General features: G+C 40.0%; 1 protein-coding gene across 4 annotated transcripts in view; it reads left to right on the forward strand.

Moving 5' to 3' along the window:
* LOC147607174 (protein VAC14 homolog) overlaps window positions 1-5,381 on the forward strand; it is a 57,333-nt gene extending 51,952 nt beyond the window's left edge. For 2 of the 4 annotated variants that reach the window (XM_086791423.1, XM_086791424.1), the window contains exons 15-21: window positions 3,194-3,314; window positions 3,558-3,719; window positions 3,811-3,939; window positions 4,009-4,077; window positions 4,186-4,515; window positions 4,680-4,795; window positions 4,925-5,381. In XM_086791423.1, the coding sequence (XP_086647549.1) occupies window positions 3,194-3,314; window positions 3,558-3,719; window positions 3,811-3,939; window positions 4,009-4,077; window positions 4,186-4,515; window positions 4,680-4,775 (907 nt within the window). In that variant the 3' untranslated portion in view covers window positions 4,776-4,795; window positions 4,925-5,381. Of the gene's footprint in view, window positions 1-3,193; window positions 3,315-3,557; window positions 3,720-3,810; window positions 3,940-4,008; window positions 4,078-4,185; window positions 4,516-4,611; window positions 4,796-4,924 lie in introns of all 4 variants that reach the window. The other 2 variants (XR_015264894.1, XM_086791425.1) reach the window with 2 other exon arrangements.
* Window positions 5,382-26,358: the final 20,977 nt, after the last annotated feature.

The following is a 26,358-nucleotide window of genomic DNA, read 5'->3' on the forward strand; positions in this document are numbered from 1 at the left end:
TGGTTCTCAGTATATGGGCTCTGCATGGACTGCCTTACCCCCCTTCAGTACAATTTGGACTCCCCTTTTCTCCGGTTGTCTCACGAGGATACCAACCGGGTTATCCGGTCAGATCTTCTTAGCCTCCACACACATTGCACATGGATCACGAGGATACCAACCGGGTTATCCGGTCATATCTTCTTAGCCTCTACACACACTGCACATGGATCACACCCCCGGAGCTCCCCACGAAGATGCACTTTTACAGAGACCACTTCCTCACACTCACTCAGGATGGATTCATCCAGCAGCCAGGCTACTTGAGTGTTCACATGTCTCATGCCATGCGGATTGCGATTGGCCAGATACGGGTTTCTTCCCACCGCCTCAGAGTGGAGACAGGTAGAGCTGAGCGCATCTTCAAAGCCGGGAAGCTCATACGGACACCTAGAGAGGAGAGGATCTGCCGACTATATGCCACACAGAGGTTGAGACGGAGGAGCATTACATATGCCGCTGCCCAGTATACTATGAGATGCACGGGAGGTTTCACTGTCTATTTTGTGAGGGATTCGGTCCACTCTCCAGGATCATTGACTTCCGTTGCCTGGGCCTCTTCCTGCTTGAGCTCCACAGACACACGGACACCTTGAGACACAGGCCCCAGCCACCCCGCGCCCTCCCTCGGCAGCCAACCATCACCAGTTTCTTCCGGACCCAGGAGGTGGAGGACACCGACATAGTGGATCTTGTGGACCCTCCACGAGCTACTCTGGACCTACCTCGCCCGAGAGGAGTTACCTCGGACCGAGCCTTTGGAGTGGTATACCATCTACTTGGAGCTGATGTTGCTCCCATGTTTTTATGTTCTTAGTATTCCATGATGAGTTTCCATGGACAGTTTTGTATCACCCCAGTGAGATAGCTATATTTATGTTTTCTTTCTGTTTTATTTTCCATTCCATGATGAGATATGCCATGGACATTATTGTATCACTTTGGTCTCATAGGCCCATTGGGTCTTTAGTAGACGCTTAATATATCTTTCTTTCTTCCTTTCTTTCTTTCTCGCTCTTTGCAAAACCACTTGCAAATAGGCACAAATGTATCACAACACCTCTGATGGTTGTTCAAGAGCCTTTCTTAGTTCCGTTGATGAGAACAAGACCTTGTGGTACCAGCTGCTTAGCATGCTCTGACATTTCTTAACTATATTTGTGCTTATCCGCTTTGGCCTTAACAGTTCCTTTGGTGGATAAATCCTCACTCTTCTGCAGGTTGTGATAAATGCCATGTGAGTGATGATGTCTGCTCTTGTTTTTGCTGATTGTTGTCATAGCAAGTTCGAATCTTGTGGCTCCTCTGCAGACTGCAAGTCAATAGTGATGTGTGCTCTTGTGACACCGACCCAAGTTGTAGTCATCAACTCTGCGCTTGTAATTCCATTTTGGACATGAACGACTTTCATGACTGTAGTCGGAAAATCCTCACGACCACGTGCATGGTGATCATGTGAACGTCTCTCATTCTTGCTATTGTTGTGACACTGTTGTGGACCTCGGGTGTGGCTTGCCTGCGGAGTTATGAGCTTTGCCTGTTGGGTTTGTGTCCATGGCTTGGAACAGACAACAGCCAACTATGTAGAAACTCCTGCCACACTATGTAGATCATCTGCTCCGCCACGGACAACCACCAACTATGTAGGCAGGCTTCTATGCAGATCGTCTGCTCCGTCAGCATGGGGAACTAAATGGTGTGGTGTACAAATGGTGATCAATCTGCAGATCTGAGCCAAAGTTACAGAAGACTCTGGTCGGAAGTAAACGCTGGCTGCAGATCTGTTTCTTGGTGATCTTGCTTGCTGAAGGAGAAGATACATAATTTTTGATGAGAAGTGTGGAGGTAGGGGTGCCTATTTATGGGCGCCTGTGGAGCTGGTTGGCCTGATTATTGGGGCCGTCAACTAAATGGTGTCGTGTACAAATGGTGATCAATCTGCAGATCTCAGCCCGTGTTACAGAAGACTGATCGGAAGTAAACGCTGGCTGCAGATCTGTTTCTTGGTAGGAGAAGATACAGAATTTTTTATGAGAAGTGAGGAGATTGGGGTGCCTATTTATAGGCGCCTGTGGAGCTGGTCGGCCTGATAATTGGGGCCGACCATACACCCGACCTAATTTTACCTGCCCATTCACACTGGAGCATTCACACATCTGCCTGGCCTACCTGCCCATGTCCGTCGTGGCTGCCCACACCTGGGGGCCTTCTCCTGACCTGCCTAGCTGCCTACCGGCTGTTTGGCCTGTTGCCTGTTGTTGTGCGCCACTTGCAGTTGGGTCACATTCTTGCAAATCAGGTGATTAATCTCGCTTCAGGAAAATTTCTAGAGGAACGTCAGTGAGGGTGAGAACAAACATTGGACCACCTAAACTGGTTCATCCACAAGGTCAGTGTGCAAGAAGGCAAGCCTCTATTTCTTTGTACCTTTGGAATGGCTAATATACATTTTTCCTCACCAAAAGAAAGTTGGCATTGCACATCTCCCAATGCATGGTGTTCACCTTTATGAGCACATAAAAGCTTTTTGGTTTGATGTGGCCTATCGTTTTTTGCCATAATTCAGCTGATCCTTTTTATACATTGAGAATTTCCATGTTTTTTTAAAGCTTGATCAAGTTTTGAGTCATTATTAGATTACTAGGAACTGTTTCGTCATGCATGATTAAAGCTATAGTCTAAAACTGGCACGAGCTTCATCCAATCAAGGAGTTCCCCCCATGCTGTACTTGAATCTATTAGTGAGTCCTTGGTAAGATGTGCATGAGAGAGAGAGAGAGAGAGACTCTATATCTCTTTTTTCAATCCAAGTTTAGGGGTACTTGGAGTCCTTTAACCCTTTTTAAAGGCATTGTTTTTAATCTCTTACTTTACAGGGAAAGTTCCCCATTTAAGAAACTGAATAGAGAAAGTAACTCGCCGCTAGGCATTTTATTCTCACATAGACATAAAAAATTGTAAGTAGGGTAGCTTATTTTGAAATAGCCTCTTTCATACAAATCTTCTTCTTGAGCAAGTTCCTCATTGGCCATCTGTCCTAAGCTTGTTTCTTGTACTGGTTCCCTTGTCAAATCCGTAACACCATTGCTTGTAAGACAAATTACCCAAAATATGTACTACAAGAGCTGATTAAGTTTACCTTGCTTTGTCTCAGGCGGGGCACTCTTATTGTTCGCACATTATGTGTGCTCCTTGATGCTCAAAAGATATACAAGGAGCTTGCCACCATCTTGGAGGGAGAGGCAGATCTAGAATTTGCAACCACAATGGTGCAGGTATACAAGACCCTCTCTTCAGTGTGTCCTTCCTCCCGTAGTTTCTGTTTTTCACTGCTGATTGGCACTTGTAGGCGATGCCGCCGAAGAAGCATCTTGTGGGGTTTTGAACCGAGGACCTCCTGGTCCTAGGCAAACACCTTCACCACTTGGGCTATCACCTATTGGTCTCTTCGCTGTGTCTTTCAAGCACTTTGGTTTTGAAATCCTATATTTGTACGTAATATGCATGCCTGTGTGCAGGCTTTGAACTTGATTCTTCTCACTGCATCTGAGCTGGCAGACTTACGGGCTTTATTGAAACGATCTCTTTCGAACTCAGATGGTCGGAACTTCTTTTTTGAGTTGTACTCCTCATGGTGCCACTCCCCCATGGCTACAATAAGTCTCTGCCTGCTGGCCCAGGTTATGAATTGTGGTTTGTGGTATGTCTATGATGGTTTGGTCTATGAAAAAGCAATACTGGAATAGGCAAATGATTTGTTTGAAACTGCAGGCATACCAGCATGCTACTTCGGTCATTCAATCTCTTGGAGAAGAGGACATAAATGTCAAGTTTCTTGTTCAAGTGGATAAGCTCGTGCGGTTGCTAGAAACCCCAATCTTCACGTACTTGAGGCTCCAGGTTTGTTTTGTCAATCTCTGATGAGATAATAGTTGCTTTACAATCTCTGATCGAGAAGCTGGATTGCAGCTTCTCGATCCCAGTAGGTACCCAGCCCTGATCAAGGCACTGAATGGGCTTCTTATGCTACTGCCTCAGGTAGTCTCATCAAACTTCCTCTCTTTTTTTTTTTTGATTGAATTCCCATTAAAATAGCGTGGACAGAATTGGCTGCTTTGTGGCTATGATTTGGTTGCTTGTATGCAGCAAAGCATGGCGTTCAAGATTCTAAGGACAAGGTTGAAGACTGTTCCAGCATATGCTCTCATGCATGTCTCTCCTACTACCACTTCGGAGTTTGCAGGTCTCAGTGTAATACGAAGGACAGCTTCTGGCAGCCCATATGCTCAGATTCTCTCTCATTCACAAATAAATGAAGATGGAGATGCAAATTTGGACTCGAGCAATGGGGTTGGAGCTATTGATTTCCAAGCAAAGCTTCAACAATTTCGGGGTGTACAGCATCAGCACCAGGAGCATAGGCTATCTCAGTTCAAAAATCTCAAACTGAAGAAAGGATGTGTGGTGTCTACACAGGTGGTTTACTGCTTTCTCAAATAAAAGGGTTTTTTAATCATCAAATTCACAGTATAGTTGGGAAAGGCTTACCTGGTTTGTTTACTGACATTTTAGATGAGAGATAAGAAAGCGTTTTGAAGGTTACGAAGTTCAATTCAGATTTTGTGCTGGCTTCCATTCAGGGTGTTGGTCAAAGACTAGAAGAAGAAGGGAGGAAAGGTAATGCTTTTAGTGATGGAAGCACTAGACCACTTCCGAGAGTTGGCTGGCGTAGTTGAGATCACAACCCCTCCGCTCTGTAAGCAATAGCCTCCTGTCCTTTTGATTGTCTGACTGAGCCTCGTACACAGGCACTTTTTTTGACAGTCGTGTGGATTTTATGCATATATTTTGGCTGCTCCATAACCAGTTGATGCCTTTAATGCAGCAAAGGAAGCCTTTTGGATACATAAACTATGTGTATTGGGAAAGCAGGGTTTCGAACTTGTCTAGTATAGACGAAGCAGCAGAGTCATCTAATGTAACATTGTACATGCTTTGCATTTCCTTGGTCCACTATCAGACAGAATGATCGTGCTGTTGGGAGGTTACCCAATTGATATAGAAGTCATGGTTTTATGGCTTGGGCTGTTTGTATTATTGATCAACGGAACTTCAGAAGAGCTGCGTCAGATCAAAGAATTCTCGTGAAAGAAATGCCTTGGATGGTTCCTTTTTTTTTGATGACCATAAGGGCAAAATTTTATGCTCATACAAGAGAGCACGTAAAATATTGATTACAAATGTACACAACTGAACGCTACCAATCTGTACCACTTTTCAGTTGAGTGGATTCCCATTCAGTTGAGGGGTTCTTTTTAATTTAAAATTTAAATTTAGGGGGCTGCCGCTACCTCAACTATGGTATAGGGACTAAGTGGCCGATGAGCCCTTTTTTTTGTAATTTTTTTGTAAATTAAAAAACCCGGCAGTAACGGAAAAGAATTCTTATAATTTCACGACTCTCTCTCTCTCTCTCTCTCTCTCTCTCTCTCTCAAAGGCTAAATTTAAGAGAGACTCTCTCTCTTACTGAAGATCTAGAAATACTCGAAATAGAGGTTGGCAGTGAAACTACTGTAAAGATGACTAGTAGTAAGTAGCATAATATCACATCCTTCTTCCTTTTGACTCATGAAACAAGGATCGACCAACATGTGTGTATGTAGATGTATACACAAAATCGTCACAGTCTTGTTGGTGATAAAAAGAATGGCACAAAATAGAGAAGCAAGCGGGGATCAAAGTCATGTAAAGCGGCACAAATAAAAAATCTAACAAACGCATAACTTACTTGCTACCGAATAAATGTAAGCAATTTGTTAGAGAGAGAGAGAGAGAGAGAGAGAGAGAGAGAGAGAGGATTCAAAGTCCCATGGTTGGCCAAAGCGTGAACGTAGTAAAGAGCCAAATCTTGTTTCTTATAATTTAAGGGAAAAGAATTCTTATAATTTCACGATACTCTCTCTCTCTCTCTCTCTCTCAAAGGCTAAATTTAAGAGAGACTCTCTCTCTTACTGTGTGTATGTAGATGTATCGTGAAATTATAAGAATTTACAAAATTTATCTCCTTTAAATTTTTTTAAATTATATCTACTACTCACTTTCCAATGTAAGAACTTAACTTTAGAAGCTACGGAATTCTAACTTTCCATTGAGCTTACCAGCTTAGTAGCTTTACTTAACACTATTAAGTAGGCTTTCGCAAGCTCATGACGCCGTTAATCATGGAGCGACAATGCATACTGGACCCGTTAACATAAACCTTCTGAATGGGGTTTTGTGGTTTGCCTGACCTAACCTCCTTTGTGTGGGGGGGAATCCTTCTTGTTTCAAACTTTATATATATATATATATAAGGGCATAAGGGCAAAATTTATGCTCATACAAGAGAGCACGTAAAATACTGATTAGCTAGTTTCCTGCTCGCCAAATGTTATTTTAGCTAACTTTGATCCCTTTAGTAGCTGCGCCGCTGCTTATGTGAGCTGCTTGCTTGACTGGTATGTTGTATAGGTCGTATTTGGCCTATCTTCTTTGCTTTTGTAGGTAACGACTGTATGATATGCTCATACATTTTATTTGATTGTGGATATAACGGTTGTAAAATGTCCAATCACTGCCATTAATTAATTGCTTAAAAACAGCAAGTTTTGGTAGGGAGAGAGAGTATGTAGGCGGAACAATGTTCGGTTGTACGACAATGTTTTGAAGATCCTTAAAAGTAGCACATGGTCAAGCTTTGGGCACCACCACACCAAGCCCCCAAGAAGTGCAAATTTAACACAATTAAGGTATCTAGACTGTGATTTTTTTTTTTTTTTGCCGCTTATGCATGCTAGCTTTTTTCCAATTTTGCCAAGCTTTTGCCAACTCTCAAGACCATCACACCAAGTTTATAGCATCAAGATAAACACATAACCTACATTATTTGAGAGGGGTACACTATATTTGCCTATCCAATATAATTTACAGAATTTGAGGAGATACAATATATAAAGATCATAGAATGAGCATAAAAACCCAATCCATATGTCTAATATATTTCACTTCAATATCGAATTCCTTTCTACAAGTCATTTATCACAAGCTTTTTCAAGCATTGGAGGAATTTGAAACATCCATGCATCCATATACTCAATACCTCGATGCCAATTAATATTAAGAGAAAAAAGGAGACTCTTAAGGAACTTAAATATATACATTAAATTCAAAACTTTCTTGGCTGTAAAATTTGGCACTTTTGACATTAGAAATGAGCACAGAAAACCCAAAAATGGTAGACTCGATTATCAACACGCCTATGTTCTGACCATCTTTTTCTAATGTTCAAGAAAAGGGTGTGTGTTGCCTAGAGCATCGACGTTGGATGTTCCGACCATCTTTCTTCGGCTGATGTTCAGGAAAGAAACATGCTAGGTTGGTAGCACTCTCCGTTCCCAAACATCAATAGCCGGAGAAAGCTTGTCAGAACATAGACGTGTTTGTAGTTACTTCTACCATTTTTGGACCTCCTGAAATCATATATGATGTCAAAAGTACCAAATTTTACACCCAAAAAAGTTTTAAATCTAATGATGGAATTTTGGGACTCCTTGAGCCCTTCTTTTTAAAAGTGTGCTTTTAAATGTTATAGACATGGAGAGATAGTACAATGGATCTACAATTAGTCATTGGTTAGGGCCATGGAGATGTCGTTCTAAGTGTATGTTGGCTTGAAAGCAAAAAAAGCATAGGATGTTGATACTAGATGTAATGAAGCAACAACTTTAGATTAGGTTTAGGACCTTGGTCATGGGCTCAAGTATAAAAGGGGGCTCATGGACTACTATTGTACCTTTTTGACATCTTCTGATATTGGTCAACTTGAATCTTGGAGCCTTATGGCTTTAATATCTTGGCTTGTGGAAGGCTATTTTCATCCTCTTGGTAAGAGTTGTTAACTCACATAGGCATCATGGCCATTATATGAGACTATCTCTTAATCATGTATTAATCCATGATGATTGTCCATAATCTTAACTGTATGATCACTCCATCCCAATTGGTATCAGAGCTCTTAGCTTAGATCTTTGTTTAGGAGTGATTAAATGATAATCATTTTTGGATTAAAGTTAATCTAGTTTTTTAAATGCATTTTCTTGAACATGATTAGTAATAATTATTTTTAGATTATTATTAATCTAATTTGTTAGAAAGCATTTTTTGATCATGATTAGTGTTAATCATTCTCAAATTTCATAGTTTTTTAAATGCATTTTCTTGATTTTCTTACATTTCTTGAAATATTCTTGAATTTTCTAGAAATTTTGCATAAATTAGAGTCTCTTTTCGTCAAATCTTTACACAAATCCTAGTTTCTTACTATCATTTGCAAGATCCTTTGAGTTCTTTACATTATTGGGAAGATTCTTGGTTGCTGTGTAATTTTTGGTAAAAGATTCATCAAGAAAAGTGCTGATTATCAAAGAAATTAGAGATAGATTGCAAATATTGTAAATTTTGGTGCAATTTTTAACAATAATCAACAAATTGAAGATCTATTTTGCGAAGTTTTTCTAGTTTTCTTATAAATTTGAGTGCAAAATTCAAGATCAGTGCATAGTTATTGTTTAGATTACAATTATGTGCAGATTATTACAAAGCCAATGTACAAAGTTACAATTTTGTTACAGATTTGAACAAGTTATGTTGCAAAATTTTGAGGACTTCAAAGCAGAATTCAAATTGGAGCAGATATTATATACTCTTTGAATCTTTAAAGAATCTTGGTGCAAATTTATAAAGATTACAAAGGCATTGGGCAAATCATGCTTTTTGCATGGATTTGGGCTAAAGTTTTGCTACAAATCAAGTCTACAACAATTTCAACAATGGAAAGCTTGATCATATTTCAAATCTTTGCCTAAAAGAGGTATAAACATCTAATCTTTACAACCTATTACCATTTCTATTAATCTTTGTGTAAAATCTTGATAACGATCCAAGTACAAAGGGTAATACAAGCAGTTTGTTTAATGAAGAAAGTGATTACAACAGTGGTTTAGTGTTAACCCTTAAAAGATTAATGCAACACATGGTAGTATAATCAAGATTGAATTCTATAACATAATACCTGAGCCTTTTTGTCATTGAGTTTTGGTTAAGCTCTCGATGAAAAGAGGACAAACAGTAGATAGTTGGACAATGATTATAACAAGGATTAGTGTTAATTAATGTGATTAGTGAATAAGATTTCTTAGTAAAGGAATAATTGCAAAGAAGGCAAACAGTTGATCAACAATCTACATCAATTAACACACATTTAATATTATGCCGTATGGTGTAATAAGAGTTTATGTGAGGTTCTGTGCGTTACTGCCTAATGAAAGAGCAATGCTTTACCATCACACAAGTGGGTACTTGCAAACTCAAAGGTGGAACTTCTTAAGAACATATTAAATAGCCACCACAACAGCCATTTCTGCAAGATCTTGAGGAAGGAGCTCCATGATAAGGTCCGCCCGCAACAGGCTCCTACGGCCTTGTTTCACAGCTTTCCTCTTCACCTCTTGGAGCATATCTTGATAGCAGTTCTTCTCACAGTAACAAGTCAAATCTTCAGAAACCAAGAGATGTTCAGAGTCAGATCTTCTGACTAGCTAGCATCATCATCTTTTCCAAATAGCAGCAGCGTTTGAATCGCACGTAGTTTCAGGTGCAAGAAGAAAAGAGCCTGCCTCTACATGAGCGAAGATCAGCGCTTAAGAGTTGTATGGCCCCTTAAGAGATGTATGTATGGCTAGTGTGACAACAAAACACACAAGAGTTACAAATTATTCAGCGCCTTTGCTCAACACAGTTCGTGGTCTTCATCGCCTTCTTCAGGCTCAGGCGACATGTGCAGCAGAGGTGTGTGTTCATGCAGTCCTCTATTTATTTACAAAAAGAAAAGAAAAAGAAAAAAAGCCGGTATTTGCATTTCATTCAAACCACTAGCCTACGCTTCGTTCATTTGCTCAATCTCGCTCACAGTGCCTTCAAAGCAAAAAGCTCCATAATATCATGGAACGCAAGCTGCTTAGATAGAGCTTCGTTTATTTGCTTTCGCTCACACGAAAAGCTACACAATGTAAGCTTAGGCAGAGCTTTGTTCATTTGCAGCTCTCGCTCACATGAGTGCCTTCAAAGCAAAGCTGTAACATAATAAGCGTCGTTCATTTTTGTGCTCTCTCGCTCACATGAGTGCCCTCAACGCAAAGCTGCCAGGAAAGCTTAGGCAAACGCTTCGACTTTTATGGCCTTCTTGATGCGAAAGCTGTATATTGCCCACAGCGACTAAAGTACAAAATTGTTCATGACTTAAATAAAGGCAGATTCTTCATTGCCAATTCGCACTAGTAGAGGAGTTGCAGAAAAAAATAGCTCCCAACTCTAGGCGCCAATGCTTGAGAAAGAAGAAAACCTTTTGCTCAAACCAACTTGTGATGAAGTGAAGGGAGGCTTTTTTTAGGGTTCTTACCTTTTTCACACTTTCCCCCCTTTCACACCATTCCCTCTTTTTTGCTTTAATTTTTCAATTCTTTTATCCACACTTCCCATTATTTGGCCAGCCCATTTGCACTTTGTCCGTTCTCATTGTGCCCATCCATATTTTGTCCAGCCCTTACCTCTTCACACATATTTGGACCTTAGCGAAATTTACATGCTTGTGGATTTGTTTGGGCTTGTTCACATGCTGTTGCATATTGTGGGTCTCTTTCATAAGATTTATGCTTTAATGGGTTTGTTCACACGCATTGATGCACTATTTGGATTTATTCACACGCCCTAAGTTTCCTTGGTGATTTTTCACACGTGCGAGGTGTGCCACACATATTGATGCATTATTTGGTCTTGTTCATGCATGATGTGCATTTTGTGCACTATTAGCATTGTTCACGCATATTTTGGCATTGCTACTATCACTATTTGTGCTTTCATAGACTTGACCCACAGGCATTAGCACATTGTGGGCTTGTGTCACATTTTTGGGATTTTGTGAGTTTGTTTACTTACCTTTACCTTTACTAGTGGTTGTTCACACGTAACCATGGATTGTTCCTATTACTTTTATCTTTCATTTGATCGCCATGGTACAGATTCACATCATCATCGACATCATTTTAACAGCACTTTTGATTGTGATGGTAGAAGAGATGCTCATATACTATCATCTTGTCTCTATGATTGCTATCGTGATTTGCCTTCTCGTGTCATGTGTTGCATATCTTTTGGTGTATTCACACATACCTTTGGCATTTCGAGCCTTACATTAGGAGACCTTTGGACATCTTTTGGGCCTTGTAAGGACTCCTAATTTTAGGGATTAAGGTTAATTTTGTGCTTTCTTAAGGAGACAAGGTGAATCAAGAGGCCTACTTGGAGCCCATAATTTGCCCATAACTCTCCTTAAAAAATAGGGTCTAATGTTGTCATTCTCTCTCCTCTTCTCCTTCTAACAAGCTCATAGGGAGGGGGGGCAAAATAGATAATAAAAATTTTTCCATTTTACAAGTTTTATTCTTTGAAACTGACCCCATACCCATATATATGTAAAACATTCAATTTTTAACCTTGATCTCCCCCTAAAACCCCACCTTTTTCACCTTCATTTAATGCCTCCACTTCCCCACCAAATCAGTGTGGAAAGTGTCATGAGATCTCTTGTCACTTTCCACATCATCAATCTCGCAAACTAAGGGGGGGCCAAAAATAGTAAATTACTTTTTTCTCTCATTTTTGAACTATTTTGCTTTAAAAGTTATCCCAAATCGATATATATATCAAAAAATCATTTTTCAATCTCTTTTTCCTCCCAAAATTGAACCAACCTCTCTCTCTCTCTCTCTCTCTCTCTCTCTCTCTCTCTCTCTCTCTCTCTCTCTCTATACTCATCTCTCTACTGTGAGCTTGGCCTGCATAGCCTCACTCTATCCCTCTCTCTACAATCCTCTCATCTACTCTCAACTCTCCCTTTCTCTCTCTACTGTGAGCATTAATTATGGCCTGCAAACTGTGTGTGTGTGTGTGTGTGTGTGTGTGTGTGTGTGTGTGTGTGTGTGTGTGTATCCTCCCTCTCTCTAATCTCAACTCCTTGGAATATCTTTCTCCATTGTGAGCTTGGTCTACATAGCCTCACTCCATCTACTCTCAACTCTCCCTTTCTCTCTCTACTATGAGCTAATGGCCTGCAAACTCTCTCTCTCTCTCTCTCTCTCTCTCTCTCTCTCTCTCTCTCTCATGTGACTGCATCGTCCCTCTCTCTAATCTCAACTCCTTTGGAAGGTTATGGCATGCACTCACTCCCTCTAATCTCAACTCTTATCTCTCTCTCTCTCTCTCTCTCTCTCTCTCTCTCTCTCTCTCTCTACTATGAGCTTAGGGCCTCTCTCTTCTTTTCCACTATCAACTCTTTATAAGCATGGCATTGTGTGAAATCACTAACACTAATGTGCCATTGCATCGATGCAAGGTGTATTTGCATGTGTGGGTGTTGGAAGAGTATGCAACTTTGGCCAAGGTTCATCTCACAGAACATGAGAGAAATGTACGAAGACAAGGGGGTCACACTAATATGGATCTATGGGTTGATGGGCATCTATAACCAACTGACCCAAGAGCGCATTACCCACCCACTTTCAAAGACTTACCATTATTTATTCAGTATGTGGGAGATGGTGAGAATGGGATGATCGGCTACTACAAAAGAGATTAGCAACAACTGACGATGCTGGTAGAGTCTTCTACTTGTCATCACTCACAGTTGCATACGCTCTAAGTTAACCTTGCTAGTGTACACCAATGCCTACTTCAAGCTCAAGCAAAAATCAAGGAGCTTGAGGGTGTAAATCAAGAGTAGCGTGTGTGAAAAAGCTTACACATACCATCTCCCACATGAAAAACACTTGCCGTTGGGGGGGCACTCGTAAGTGGAGAATTCAAGCAGTGCGATATGGCTCCTCTTTCTTATTCTCTAGCACTTCCAATTCAAAATGCCAATGTAAATCATGTGTGTACTTGTGTAATGTCAATGTAATTTTATTGGTTTTTAGAGTATTCCTTCAAGATGCCACAGGTTCTGATCAAACCGGGGATCGTAATGAGCTCTTGTGTTCTTTCACAAAAACGAGGGAGCATGTGCTTAAAATGATTAGGGATCCCCGTTTGCAAGAAGATACGTAGGGTTGTTTCCAATGAAATCATACAAGAGGTTTCCCAAAGTATTAACAGTGTTGATGTTGTTAAGGCATGCGATGAGGTAGGCATTAGCATGAAGGGCTACAAAGCTCTTCATCAATTGCTAGGAGACACTATTATAAGAAAGGTATCACACACAACCTGGGGGCAATGTGGAGATACGAGTTAACCAAAAGACCTCTGGAGTTTCACATATGGTTGCTCAAAAGATTTCAATGAGTGGAGGCAAGGCGAGAAGGTTTCTCCAGAAACCTTTTAACAAACGGGACAAGGTTCAGAGAAATGCAGACAGGCAACATGTCGAGGAAGGTGAAAATGTTCCTGCAAAGAGAATGGGAGCTATGGAAAGACCTTTGTGCTTGTACTACTTTGGACTCCTTGGATGCAAACATTGTTGTTTTGTGTAAGCAAGTGTGGGAAAATTTCAATAAGGTAGTGCGGTTGATGAGTCAAAGCAGCACAACAGAGCAAAACCGTAAAAATTTTCAAGTAGAGTTGCAAAGCTTCATTGAAGCCGTGGTCGGCACATGGGGTGAATTGAATATTGTGCATTACATGGTAATATAATGCTTTTAAAGGTTTTGCAAAACAGATTTCTTCTTCTAATGCACTTTTCACCTACGGCTCGCCTGACATGTGGAGCACCCAAGGAATGGAGAAAAATCATGACCGTACAAGGGGAGTTTATTTCAAGAACACAACAAGACATGGAGGTGACATGACTCGATCAAACTATCTCAAAGAAATGTTAGATTGGTTCTTCCGTTATACCTTTGGAAGAAACCTCTCAAGGGAGGGCTCAAATGTCCAAATCGGCCCATAATCGCCAAAATGAAAAGTAAGGGTCAGAAAACAACAAGGTGAAGGGCAAGGATAGGACCTGCATGTCATGTAGCATGGAGGGTTACACGTAGGAGAGTTGGTAAAGTATAGGTCCCTATAGACTTGAATAAGGCCTAGGGTTGATGTGTATTATCTATCGAATGTAATCAGGTGTTATAAATGATAATGTAAATGGTTCTTTTTTGCCTAATATGGAACCATGTTATCTTCCGTGTTTAAAAACCCGTTTTTCTCGTGTGTGACATTTTCCTAGAAACTAGGGTTTAGTGTAATGATTACGTTGGCCACTATAAATGAAAACCCTCTCTCTTTTTGTCCATTTTGTATAAGCACTGCTTCCGAACTCGCACGATACTTATCCTCTATCGAGGTCCCCACGCAACCTGATGAGGATGCCCTCTCAACCTAGGAGCTAGAAGTTAGGGATTTGCACAATCTTGTCGCTCAGATTGATAATTTTTTTTTGCATGTAGTATCAACAGGGCTCAGTTTTCCATGTTGACGAGTGGGAGGCCACGTAATGACCCCTCTATACCACAAGCGGACCGCACAAGGACATTGTGGCTTGCTAGGAACGTTGAAGAGCACCAGCAGTCTATGGTGCAAATTTTGTTGGCGGTTTTTGGAGTCCCCCTTGGTTTCAAGGATCGTGAAGTCATGCATCATTACCAATTTTGTTAGATTGATATACTTCCCTTGCTAGGTTCGATTTGTAGCGAGGAAGCTTTGTAATACCTTCAAATATAGTTTTTTTGATGACTTGAATTATATCCCAAAGATTTACGATGCTTTGTAAATCGAAGAAGTCGAAAGATGTTGATTTTTTAAATATGATATGCTTTGTATTCCACATGTTTGTGTGTTTTGATGCTTTGTGATAAGTGTCCAAAAGGATGCGAAAATACACTGTGCGGGGTGGCCGGACAAGCTATTTTCACACCAAGACCATTTACACACTAGTCTGCACAGTAACCTACCCATTTCCCCCAAATCTAGTTCCACACTCTTATACAAGCTTATGTCCACATGACTTATTGATATAAAAATTTACATGTGGGATTTGGGAATAGTCTTTACAAGAGAGGTTCGTAGATAGCTACAAGGTGCTCGCCGATTAGAATAGCAATGGCAATTTCTCACAGTGAGTCATGGCCAAGCAACTTGGCGATTCTCCTAATTGGGCAAGCACCTTGCCTCTATAGCCGCTCCCAAAAGTGGTCATGACTAGGATTACAAAATTGACCGATCACCCAATAGTGGCCACGTAGAGTTTCTTTGAGAGGTCTTTATTGCTGCAAAAAGGAGGAAGTTGGCATTGGGTGTGAATTCTTTGGGAATAATCACAAAGTCATTGGGTGGGAGGTGTCCGATGTAGTGGCCACCCAAGAGCCGGATATAGTCATGTAGTAGCATGCATTCCCCCATCCTACATAGCATAACTATCTATCTCTAGCATGTTCTCTTGCTTATCATCCTCGTCTACATCAGCCTTTCGCTCCAAGTCAATGTTGGAGTTAGACTCGTCGATATTTTGTGTTGAAGTTGGTGTCCAAGCCACGATTGCACGGGAGACACTTTGTTGTGCCACTTGGAACTCCTTCTCGGTGACATTTACCTGCTCTGCATTCCTGGCTGCCTCCAGAGCAATGACCACCACCATCTCCTCCACCGAGTCTGTGAGTGGGAGGAGGTTCTCCTCCATGTTACCTGTGTTAGAGTCATCCAATGGGAACTCCGCCTTCACCTTGAGCATGCTCAAGCACTCATCCATGCGGAGGCCATGGGACTTTTCAATATCATGCAAAAAAATGAAAAGCTCCCCTCTACCCCAACCAAACATAGAGAGTCAATCTCTATCTCAGAAAGGGGGGCAGAGCCATCTTCATCTTCAATTATTGTGCCACTTCCACTGGCCTCAAAGCGGTGTGAATTTTCTGCAAGCCCTAGCGCACCTCCTGGAAATTATTGTGCAATGATCAGGCTTTCACTTACACCTATGTGTGCTGCACTCTCAGGCTCTTCCTTGTCGTGGATGAATCCTCCAAGGCACAGTTGCGGCAATTCGACCTCCTCTTCCTCCTCTCCTTCTGAAAGGAAGAAAACAAAGCACGCCAACCATGATAGGAAGCCATGGCCAATGGCACGTCTGTTGAGCTTGCGTACTTGCTTCTTGTCAAGCTCTAGGAAGTGTCTAGAGCTTATTGCCATTGCTTCAAATCTTCTGAGACACTTTTGGAAGGGCCTTTCATTGTGGTTGATGTACTCTAGGAGGTTGGAGGACACCCACAATCTATCATCGCTGGCCAGGGAGACAGAGTGCGGCTTGATGCAAATAATTCTTCATGGAGGCGGAATGTGGAGATCCAATCGATCTCGCGAGTGAACATTACATGCAAGTGTGTGGCCTCTGGAAACTTGCTCTCATCACGGAGGAAGTCCATGAAGTGTTCGTAATGTGCTATGAAGCTCGAGTGTGGAGGTGCCTTGTGCTCTTGAGAATGAGTGAAAAATGACACATCAAGCCTTCAAAGTACTATTTATACAAGATAGCGGTTATTTCACACTGGACCAAAAATATGAAAAAACGTTGATTTTTTAAAAGACAAAGCCACCTCTTCAAGAAACTAGACAACATATTTTAAACACTGAAATATCTTAGAAAATATTTTTTTATACAAAACACCAGTGGTGGAGGGATCTTACAAAATTACTCTAGTGGACACTCATAACTTAGATTCTTTGAACCAAGGTGACATCATCCGGCCCCCAGTCCGAGGACACCTTGGTGTTTGCTTTCATCCTCCTTCCAACATATCCAAACACCCAACATAATAAGTGACTCTAGAAAGGGGTGAGCAAATACAGAGGTTTAAATGTCAAACAATCCTTACCTTCCTACCTTGCACATTGAAGTAAACATTATGATTCCCTAAAATCCCAAAATGCGTAGGTGATCACGGACGTTCAAAAGGCTCTAATGCTTACTTGCTTGGACAATCTCTACCCCCACATTAGATAGGCCTATAGAGAGAGATATAGGCTCTATAACCTCCTCTTACGCTTGTAAGGGTATCCATGCACAACGAGTACATAAAGTGGTACGAGCTCGCAAAGAATCGAAAGGAGACACTGGAATGCGCTACATTGCACATGAAATTCTCTCCTTTGTGCTCCCCCCCCCCCACAATGTCCCACCCTTGGCCAAGCAAATTGACAATCTCTTCAACGTTTACCACCTTGCACATGTACATTGTTGGCATTCGTGTGCAAGTAATGGCCCGAAACATGTGGGCAAACACATGCAAAGGGCATGCCCAGCTAAGACCAACCGATCTTGAGGCCTTTGTGTACTTCAAAGAAGAATGTATATCATTAGCCATCTTTGCTTTAAGAGCAACAATAGTCCAAACATCAGGCATTAGCCATTCAGCACTAAAGGGAAGGAGAGGGGACTTCTTCAAGCTTACCAAACCTGTTGACTTGTGTCCAGACTACATAGTTGTGGGTGTAGAATAAAATCTTATCTTTCGACTAGCAAGGTTAGAAGGGGCACTATCAGAGAATACACCATCCCCAATGTGCACGTGTACGTCATAGAATGTTCCTGTTAGGCTCCTTATGGGTTGCTCCTCAATGATGTCGGAAGGGAAAATATCTGCAAATGAGAAAACTGTCAAATAAAGTTGAAAAGAACAATTCACATACCATGTACACTAACGTACTAAAGTGAAAGCATACAGTTGCAAGGGAAACGAGGACTATGACGATGTGGGCACAAAGAAATTTCTAATGCCAAGTACACATGTTGCACCAATCCATCACGCCTTGTTTCCTTGAATCCTAGTGGATGCCCCTTCCAATGGTGCTCAAATCTCGATGTCGAACTTGATGCGGTCCAGTGACACTGTGCTACAAATACACCCAATCTCCCTTTTGAAATTGTTTTTCAACCCAAGCACCATGTTCATCCCTCTCCCACGTATTGTGCATGAGTAGAGCCCCAACCTCGTCCCTTGGCCTTCTCTTGACAAAGACGCACTACCGTCCATGGTGTGTTCTGCTAGAAAGGTTTTAGGGGGGGGGGGGAGAGAGAGAGAGAGAGAGAGAGAGAGAGAGAGAGAGAGAGAGAGAGAGAGAGAAGGTTGCGCAGTACATATTTGAGGTTGTTGGGGAGAGGGAGGTAGATGTGGGTGTGAGGAGATTCGCATGTGTTCACGCGCGTGTGATAGAGATAGAGAAGGATGCAAGTCTGAGCACAATAGAGAGAAGGAAGGGGGAGAGAGAGAGAGAGAGAGAGAGAGAGAGAGAGAGAGAGAGAGGGTTGCACAGTAGAGAGATAGGTTGAAGATCTACTCACAGTATAGAGAGAGAGACAGAGAGAGAGAGAGAGAGAGAGAGAGAGTAGAGAGAGAATGAGCTATGGAGATTTGAGGTTTGTGGTGAAGAGGATGATGTTGGAGAAAAGAATAATGTGTAGGGAGAGAAATTTGAGGTGAAAAAAGATTTTTTTTTGATATAATATGGTTTGGGTTGGGTTTTGAGAGGGAAAAATGCACTTATGATTTTTTTTTTGAAAAATCCTATTTTTAAGGGTTTTTTGACCCACGAGATTGATGGGGCTGGAATTGGTGGAGCCCTCTAATTTTTAGAAGCTACCCCTTGATTTATGGCACCCTCCTACTTTTTGCATTCCACCTCCCTAATTTATGAAGGCCACCCTCCTACTTTTTGCACTCCACCTCCCTAATTTATGAAGGCCACTCCCTACTTTTTGAACCCCACAAATGTAGTAATGAGGGAGACAAGCCTAGTTGCTCCCTACTTTTGGAGGAGACCAAATGTGCACACTCCTCTTTTCCTATTGGTTCATTTCTAATGAAGGTCATTAGCAAAGGGTCCAAAAGATGTCCAAAGGTTTCCTGCAAGCACTGAGACCTCTACATCTTCACTCATCGACTTCTTGCTATCATGAGGCGGCATATTCATACTAGTGTTGGATGTTCGAGCTTCACATTTTGATGCCTAGTCATTTTTGGCATTTGTTCAATGAGAAGGAGATATGTAACAGACGGTATAGGTGGTCTACACACGATGATTTCATCACTTCGTTACTTTGCTACATCGGCATGGATGGTTCAATCTTGTTCATGTGGGATGATTCTTCTTTTGGTGACTTGATTAAATTTCCCACACTCTTGCTTCATCGTGATTATGTTTCCAATGAGTATGTGGACTACATCGACAAGAATACTTATATGGGTGATGATGATCATTCTTGGGTTATATTTGGTGAGTTATGGCATGATAGGATTGGATTCTTGGAGGAAGCGTATCGAGCATTCTTACACTTTGGCCGCTCTCGCAGTGGTGTTTGCATGGGCCTCGATAGCTTCTACGGCTCACCCATGACATTGACTAGCCATCATCTCACTGATTCTCATTTACTTAGACCGACTTATTCATTGTATTATGATGGGGATGATGTATGTTGTGTGATGTATTTACACACACATGCACATGATCATATAATGATATATGTGCACATGATGCCACTGACACATATGCACATGATGCCACTGACACATATGCACATGATGATGATATATGTGATAGTGATGTGCGTGAGTCAAATCATGTGGGCATGGTCTCGAGGGTAGAGATGGAAGTAAGCATACCGAGCATTGACGCTTCTATGCATATCATCTTTCCTACAGATCATGTGGAGGATACCACTTATCTTTCATGTGTAGATACTTTGTTAGTATTCAGTGAATGATGATTCTTATGATGATCCTATTGATCGTGTCTTTGCTTTGGGGGACCACACATATGCACATAGTTTCACACATGAGAGCATATTACATATTTTGGATTGTGCCTATACACACGTTGATGTGGATCATGCCCTAGATGATTCGAGCTATGCTATAGTGGATGATGGCATTGATTCACATGATTTCTTGCATGATGCCGACTTTGAGATGTGTTTCTAGGTGTCCATGATTGTCTACATGACCCTTGAGCTGGGACATTCATCTTCGGGTGCATCATATGCCACACTTGGGATGTATGGTAGTTAATTACATGGCAGACCATTCTGATGCACTTGTGACATCTCTTGGTCTCAATCTACATGGGCCATTTGACATTCTAGTTAGGAGTTTTGCTTCCATTTGGATACCCTAGATGTCAATTCCATGTTTTAGTCACAATGCCCTCACAATGATGGGTTTATGAGTTATTCTTCATACTTGAGTTTTCCTTTTGACCCAGGAGCTACTATCACATCAGATTTGAGGATTCATGATATATACTTCATTTATCCATTTGAACCGGGAGGATTCATACTTAGCCTCATCATCGACATTAGCTTCTTGCCCTATACTTTTGACCTTGTGGGATATTCAGCTACTTTCATCATCAACAGTGGTCTCTCACACTTTCCCTTTGATCCAGGTGGGAGATTGCGTAGCTTCATCATCGACGGGAGCCCTTCATCCTTTCCATTTAACCCTGGGGGTCGTAGTCTTCATGCTATGGTATTTGGGTCTTCTCTACTATGACAGTGCCTTGGTCATGATTTTTGGCTTTCATAGATAGCCTTTTTGCATATGTTTGATTTTTTTGCATGACCACCCTTTGATTTCAAGGACGAAATCATTATAAGAGGGGATGGTTTGTAATGAAGCAACTTTAAATTAGATTTAGGACCTTGGTCATGGGCTCAAGTATAAAAGGGGGCTGATGGACTACTATTTTACCTTTTTGATACCTTTTTTTACATCTTTTGATATAGGTCATCTTGAATCTTGGAGCCTCATGGCTTTCATACCTTGGCTTGTGGAAGGTTATTTCCATCCTCTTGGTGGGAGGTTAACTCACTTAGCCAACATGGCCATTATATGAGATTATCTCTTAATCCTATATTAATCCATGATGATTGTCCCTAATCTCAGCTTTACGATCACTCCATTCCACTAGAGTTTCTCTATACATTAGTATCATAGAGAAGGCTACCCCATATTTCTCCATGTGTAGCTTGTGCTTTCTAATGCTTTATTCAAGGGATTTATTGTAAATCTTACATGCAAAAATGTTTTTTTTAAGATGACAAGTTTTTTTTCCAATGATCTAGAGTTCAAAAAGCTCGCAAATTTTTAAAATAGCTTGCACACAGAAGCTTGCAAAAAATATGTTGTGAACATCTATATTAACCATAGAGAGGTTCCTAGCAAAACAAATGAGCAAAATGAAACTTCATGATTCAGGCTTTTGTCCATTAATTAACAGCGGGTAACTTTTAGTCATGAATGCCCATGATGGCACTAGCTGCTAGTAACAAGGTCCCTAAGCAAAGAGCTAAGAAAAAAATAGCCACTAGAAAAAAGGTGGGTAATTGTTGGATGCAATAGGCCAAAAATGTTTCAGTGTTGGATACTAAAGAAAATGGATTGTCAAGATACACCATCAAATCAATCTTTTAGTCCATAATATGGTGCTAATTGAAATTCAAAGATCTTCGCACCTTGGAGTGGGTTAATAGCTCGAAGATGGGGGCCAACAATGGTGCAATTAAAGCAAAGGGGCGTAGACCTAGGAGGCTGCACTCTTCCTAACAATGAACGTGACAATCATCATTTAATATACTTTTATTATATGTTCTTCTATTTCCTTGAGGAGAGGATGGTTGGCATATTGGAATTCCTCTCCATGGTAAAAATAGATAAGGTTAAAATGAGGAGACAAGGACAGTAACTCAATGGCAATATTATGTATATAGATTACAAATAAGGGAAGATACAAATGCATGCCTTCCATGCAATGGTTGTTGATGTTTCTAGTGGCATTGTTGGACATAAAATAGTTCCACCAAATACTATAATAGGGGGCCTCAATATATGCATCAATTGTATCAGGATTCAATGGCAATTTAGGAAGATGTGTAAACCTAACCTCTTTATTACCTTTACTTATAATCCTAAGTGGGATGAAATAAGCAATGCTTTACTACCAGGTTAGGTTGCCCAAGATCAACTTGACTTGACTACACAGGTCTTCTATAAGATCGACTTGACTTGACTACACAGGTCTTCTATGAGAAACATAAGGAGTTGGTATGTAATGAACTTCCTAATAATGCGATGTTTCCTAAGTTGCATAACATAATCAGTCATTATGTCCATGGACTATGTGGGAAACTAAATATGCGCTCTCCTTGCATGGTTAATGGGAGTTACAAACATCATTATTCTCGAAAGTTTTCTCACACCACTATCGTTTGATGACAATGGTATCTAACTTACATGGTAGCGAGACGATGGTAGTTTCATACAAGTAAAGGATCATAGGGTGGATAGTTGATGGGTTCTTCCATATAACCCTTTTCTCTCTATGAGATACAAAGCCCATATTAACATAGAAGTATGCTCTACCATTACAACTATGAAATATTTGTATAAGTATGTATACAAAGGACATGATAGAGCTACTATAGAGTTTCAAGATACAAATGGGGTTATTGATAAGGTTAGTCAATATCTAGATGCACGGTACATGTATACGTAAGAGGCATGTTGGTGCTTATACCAATATTATTTGCATGATAAAAAGCTAGATATACAAAGGTTGCATGTTTATCTCCCGATGCAAAATCATGTTATATTCAGTCACCATGATGATTTGCGTGATGTGATTAGTCGTAATAGAAACCAAAGAACTACTCTCACTATAAATTGCATGTAGATATAAATAGCTTGCTATATGTTGGTTTCCCTTACAAGTGGGTATGGAAAATAGCTTCTTGATCATGGACTAAAAGAAAAAGGAAAAATATTTTGAAGGGTTGCCTCGTCCTGATAGATCAAGTGTTGCTATAGTCAACAATGGTTTGTTAATGGAAGAGATGATGTTTGATTCTGTTCAACAGGCGGATTTGGCTTTTTCAATGAAAAGCCAAATCAAGAGTATTAGATACTATCCTTGAGGCCATTTATTTGAACAATGGTGGTGTTTTTTTCCTTGATGGAGACTAGATGGATTAGGTAAAACATATCTTTATAATGCCTTACTATCTCAATTACGTGGAGAGAATCAAGTTGCTTTGGCATGTGCATCTTCTAGAATAGCTACATTGTTACTTTCAAATGGACATACTGCGCACACTCACGTTTTAAAATCTTGTTGGTTCTACTATCTCTTTGTTCAAACAAGCAAGCTACATCTTTGTGGCATTTATTGAGAATCCAATGGGAACCAGACTAATAATTAAAATATGGTTTCAAAAAGGGGAGGTAAAGGGTGAGGTCTTGGAAAAACAGGCTCCTAGGGACTGTTTTGATAGAGGCTTGTACAAAGGAATCACGAGAGAATAATATGTTGATGCAACATTGTGTCAGTTATATATTTGGAGATATGTGAATGTTTTAAAAACTACCCAAAACATGCAAGTCATTCAGAGTGGTTATAATGGTACAAAACAAGAATTTATCAAATGGACTTTACAAATTGGAGATTGGAGAATGGGTGTACAAAGATCTTCAAAGAGTGGAGAACTATGCATGTTTCTTTAAAGATCGTGTTTTCTTGCACCACAAAATCAAGAGGTTGATGAGATCAATGAACTAGCCTTAAGTGCATTACTGGTCTTGAAAAAAAATACCTCAGTGCAGATTTGGTTGTTTCTTCTACACATGACAGAATATTGTATGCAATTGATTACTTAAATAGTTTAAACTTAGGTGGTGGTTACCCTCCTCATCGCTTGCTTCTAATACCCTCCTCATCGTTTGCTTCTAAAGATGAATACTCCTATCATTTTGCTATACAATTTGGACTCTCAGCGTGAGGACTTTGTAATTGTACCAGACTGATATACAAGTAATTTTACTCAAAAGTAATAGAAGCAGAAATTATAGGTATAAAAATTGGAGAAAGGGTCTTTATTTCTAGGATAATATTCATACCATCTATGCTTCAATCGCCTTTTGACATGAGAAGGAGACAATTTCTAGTGAGGCTAGGTTTTGGTGTATCAATGAATAAGTCCCAACAAGGATAAACATTGAGTGTGTTGGGACTTTATTTGGCCACACAAATATTCACACATGGATAATTGTATATTGCTATGTCACATGTTAGATCATCAGCAGATGCAATGAAAGTGTGTAAAAGATTCTGTGGACCATGAAAGTAGCATTGAAAGTACAAACAAAGTCTACACAGCCAATGTTGTCTACAAAGAGGTATTAAAAATGGTATCCAGATGAATGTAAATATAATCTATGCCCAAAGTGTGTGTAAAAGATATTGTGGACCATGAAAGTACCATTGAAAGTACAAACAAAGTCTACACAGCCAATGTTGTCTACAAAGAGGTATTGCAAATGGTATCCAGATGAATGTAAATATAATCTATGCCCAAAAGGTAGAGAATGAGATATTGATACAGTAGTCTACAAATGCAAGAGACTAAATTCATAGATATCTTTGTATCAATCAAGTAAGCGTTTGGAAGGAGAATGTTTGCAAAGATGTCACAGGTGCAATCTATGTAGTCTTTGAGTAAGTGTGTATGCTTTCAAGTTGATTGATGTTTCTTTTAGAATGACAATTATTTTATTGTGATGTGAAGAGATGAAGTTAAATAGGAGTTGGATGGCAAACTTCTTTCAATTTATATCCCACACCGGTGCTACCATTGCCGGTAATATTGAATTGATATATATAAATGTACTTATATTGTGCAAATAACATGGTTGACATTAAGGTAAAGCCACCATGAAGATCCACAAGTATGGAGTGTCTCGGTTGGAGTTGAATGGCAACCTTCTTTCAATTTATCTCCCACACTGGTGCTACCATGGATGGTAATATTGAATTGATATATATAAATGTACATATATTGTGCAAATAACATGCTTGACATTGAGGTAAAGCCACCATGAAGATCCACAAGTATGGAGTGTACTCAAGGGGTGGTTCAAATTCTTGAGATGGTTTAGGGGCACGGTGAGTTCTACTTTGTCTTTATAACATTTGGATAAGTAAACATTTTGCTTTTGACTTGGTTTTGTTTAGAGTGTCATTATTATTCTGTTTTTGTTTCAAAATACTTAATGTCCACACACACACAGAGGTCAAAATCTTACAAAAATTATTAGAGAAGTGTAGTACCACATTTGATATAACGGATAACATTTCTTAGGATGTATGTGGCAAGGAGATCATTTTCATTTATTTATGACGATGGATAAGATATCGAAGATATTTGTCTCAATGTTTGCTATAATATAGTCATCCTTGTTTACTATAATCTATTTAATCTTTATGTCTTAACTATAGACCCCCTATCTTGGGAAGAACAAGCAACTGCATCCCTAATGATCAAACTATTAGAGTGCACAGGTGTATTACGATATCAAAACTTGCTTTTTATGTAGTTATTGTGTTTAATTGTAAATTTAAATTTTTATTGGTATATGTTTTTTTATTTTTTTGAACCTAGATTATTGCTAGGTTTGTATGGTCTAGATACTTAGTGAGGGCTTTGGGCTCCTTGGAATTTACATTCTAAGATTACGAATGATTGCGGATCAGCTTCATGGACATGTAATGTTTGTAGACTATGAAAAGCATGATAAGTTAGATTTTCGATGTATAGGCACCGGACAATATAGAATTTTTCGATTTGCTATCTATACAAGCCTGTTCAAATGCCATTCTTGTCAAGAATTGATCCACCAAATGAGTTTTGTAAGGTTTTATCTTTGCAGCATTTACTTTCTAAAAAATTTGTTTCTAGCTGATGTTATTATCTTATAAATATTTTTAGATAGATGGAGGCGAGGAGTATAGGCTTCCAAGGAGAGATAATCCAGTTACTTGAAGATTCTTTTAATGGTTTGCCACATCAATTCTATTGTTTTTTAGCGGTGTAAAGAGAAGTAAATTGTGTGGTTCATGTTAACTTATGAGCCAATTTATGTGTAGGTCAATGATGATGGTTTTGCATGGGGCATTGATCTAGTCTTTTTTGTCACTCTTTGACATTTTTGTGTGTGGATGATAGAGGATTTTATTGGCTTTGTATTAGTTTATGGACTAGACTCTACCTTTTGTGTTATCCTATCATGTACTCATAAATGAGAGTGAGAAGGCAACTAATATGACACTATTTGTAACCTTCTTTATTGTATTCATGTTGTGGATTGGTTTTCTCAATACCACATATGTTAAGATTGCTCTTGCTAAAGTTTTGAGGAGTT

The sequence above is a fragment of the Cibotium barometz genome, chromosome 56 (assembly GCF_041138505.1).
Source record: "Cibotium barometz isolate CiBa-2024 chromosome 56, ASM4113850v1, whole genome shotgun sequence".
Taxonomy (NCBI): Eukaryota; Viridiplantae; Streptophyta; class Polypodiopsida; order Cyatheales; family Cibotiaceae; genus Cibotium; species Cibotium barometz.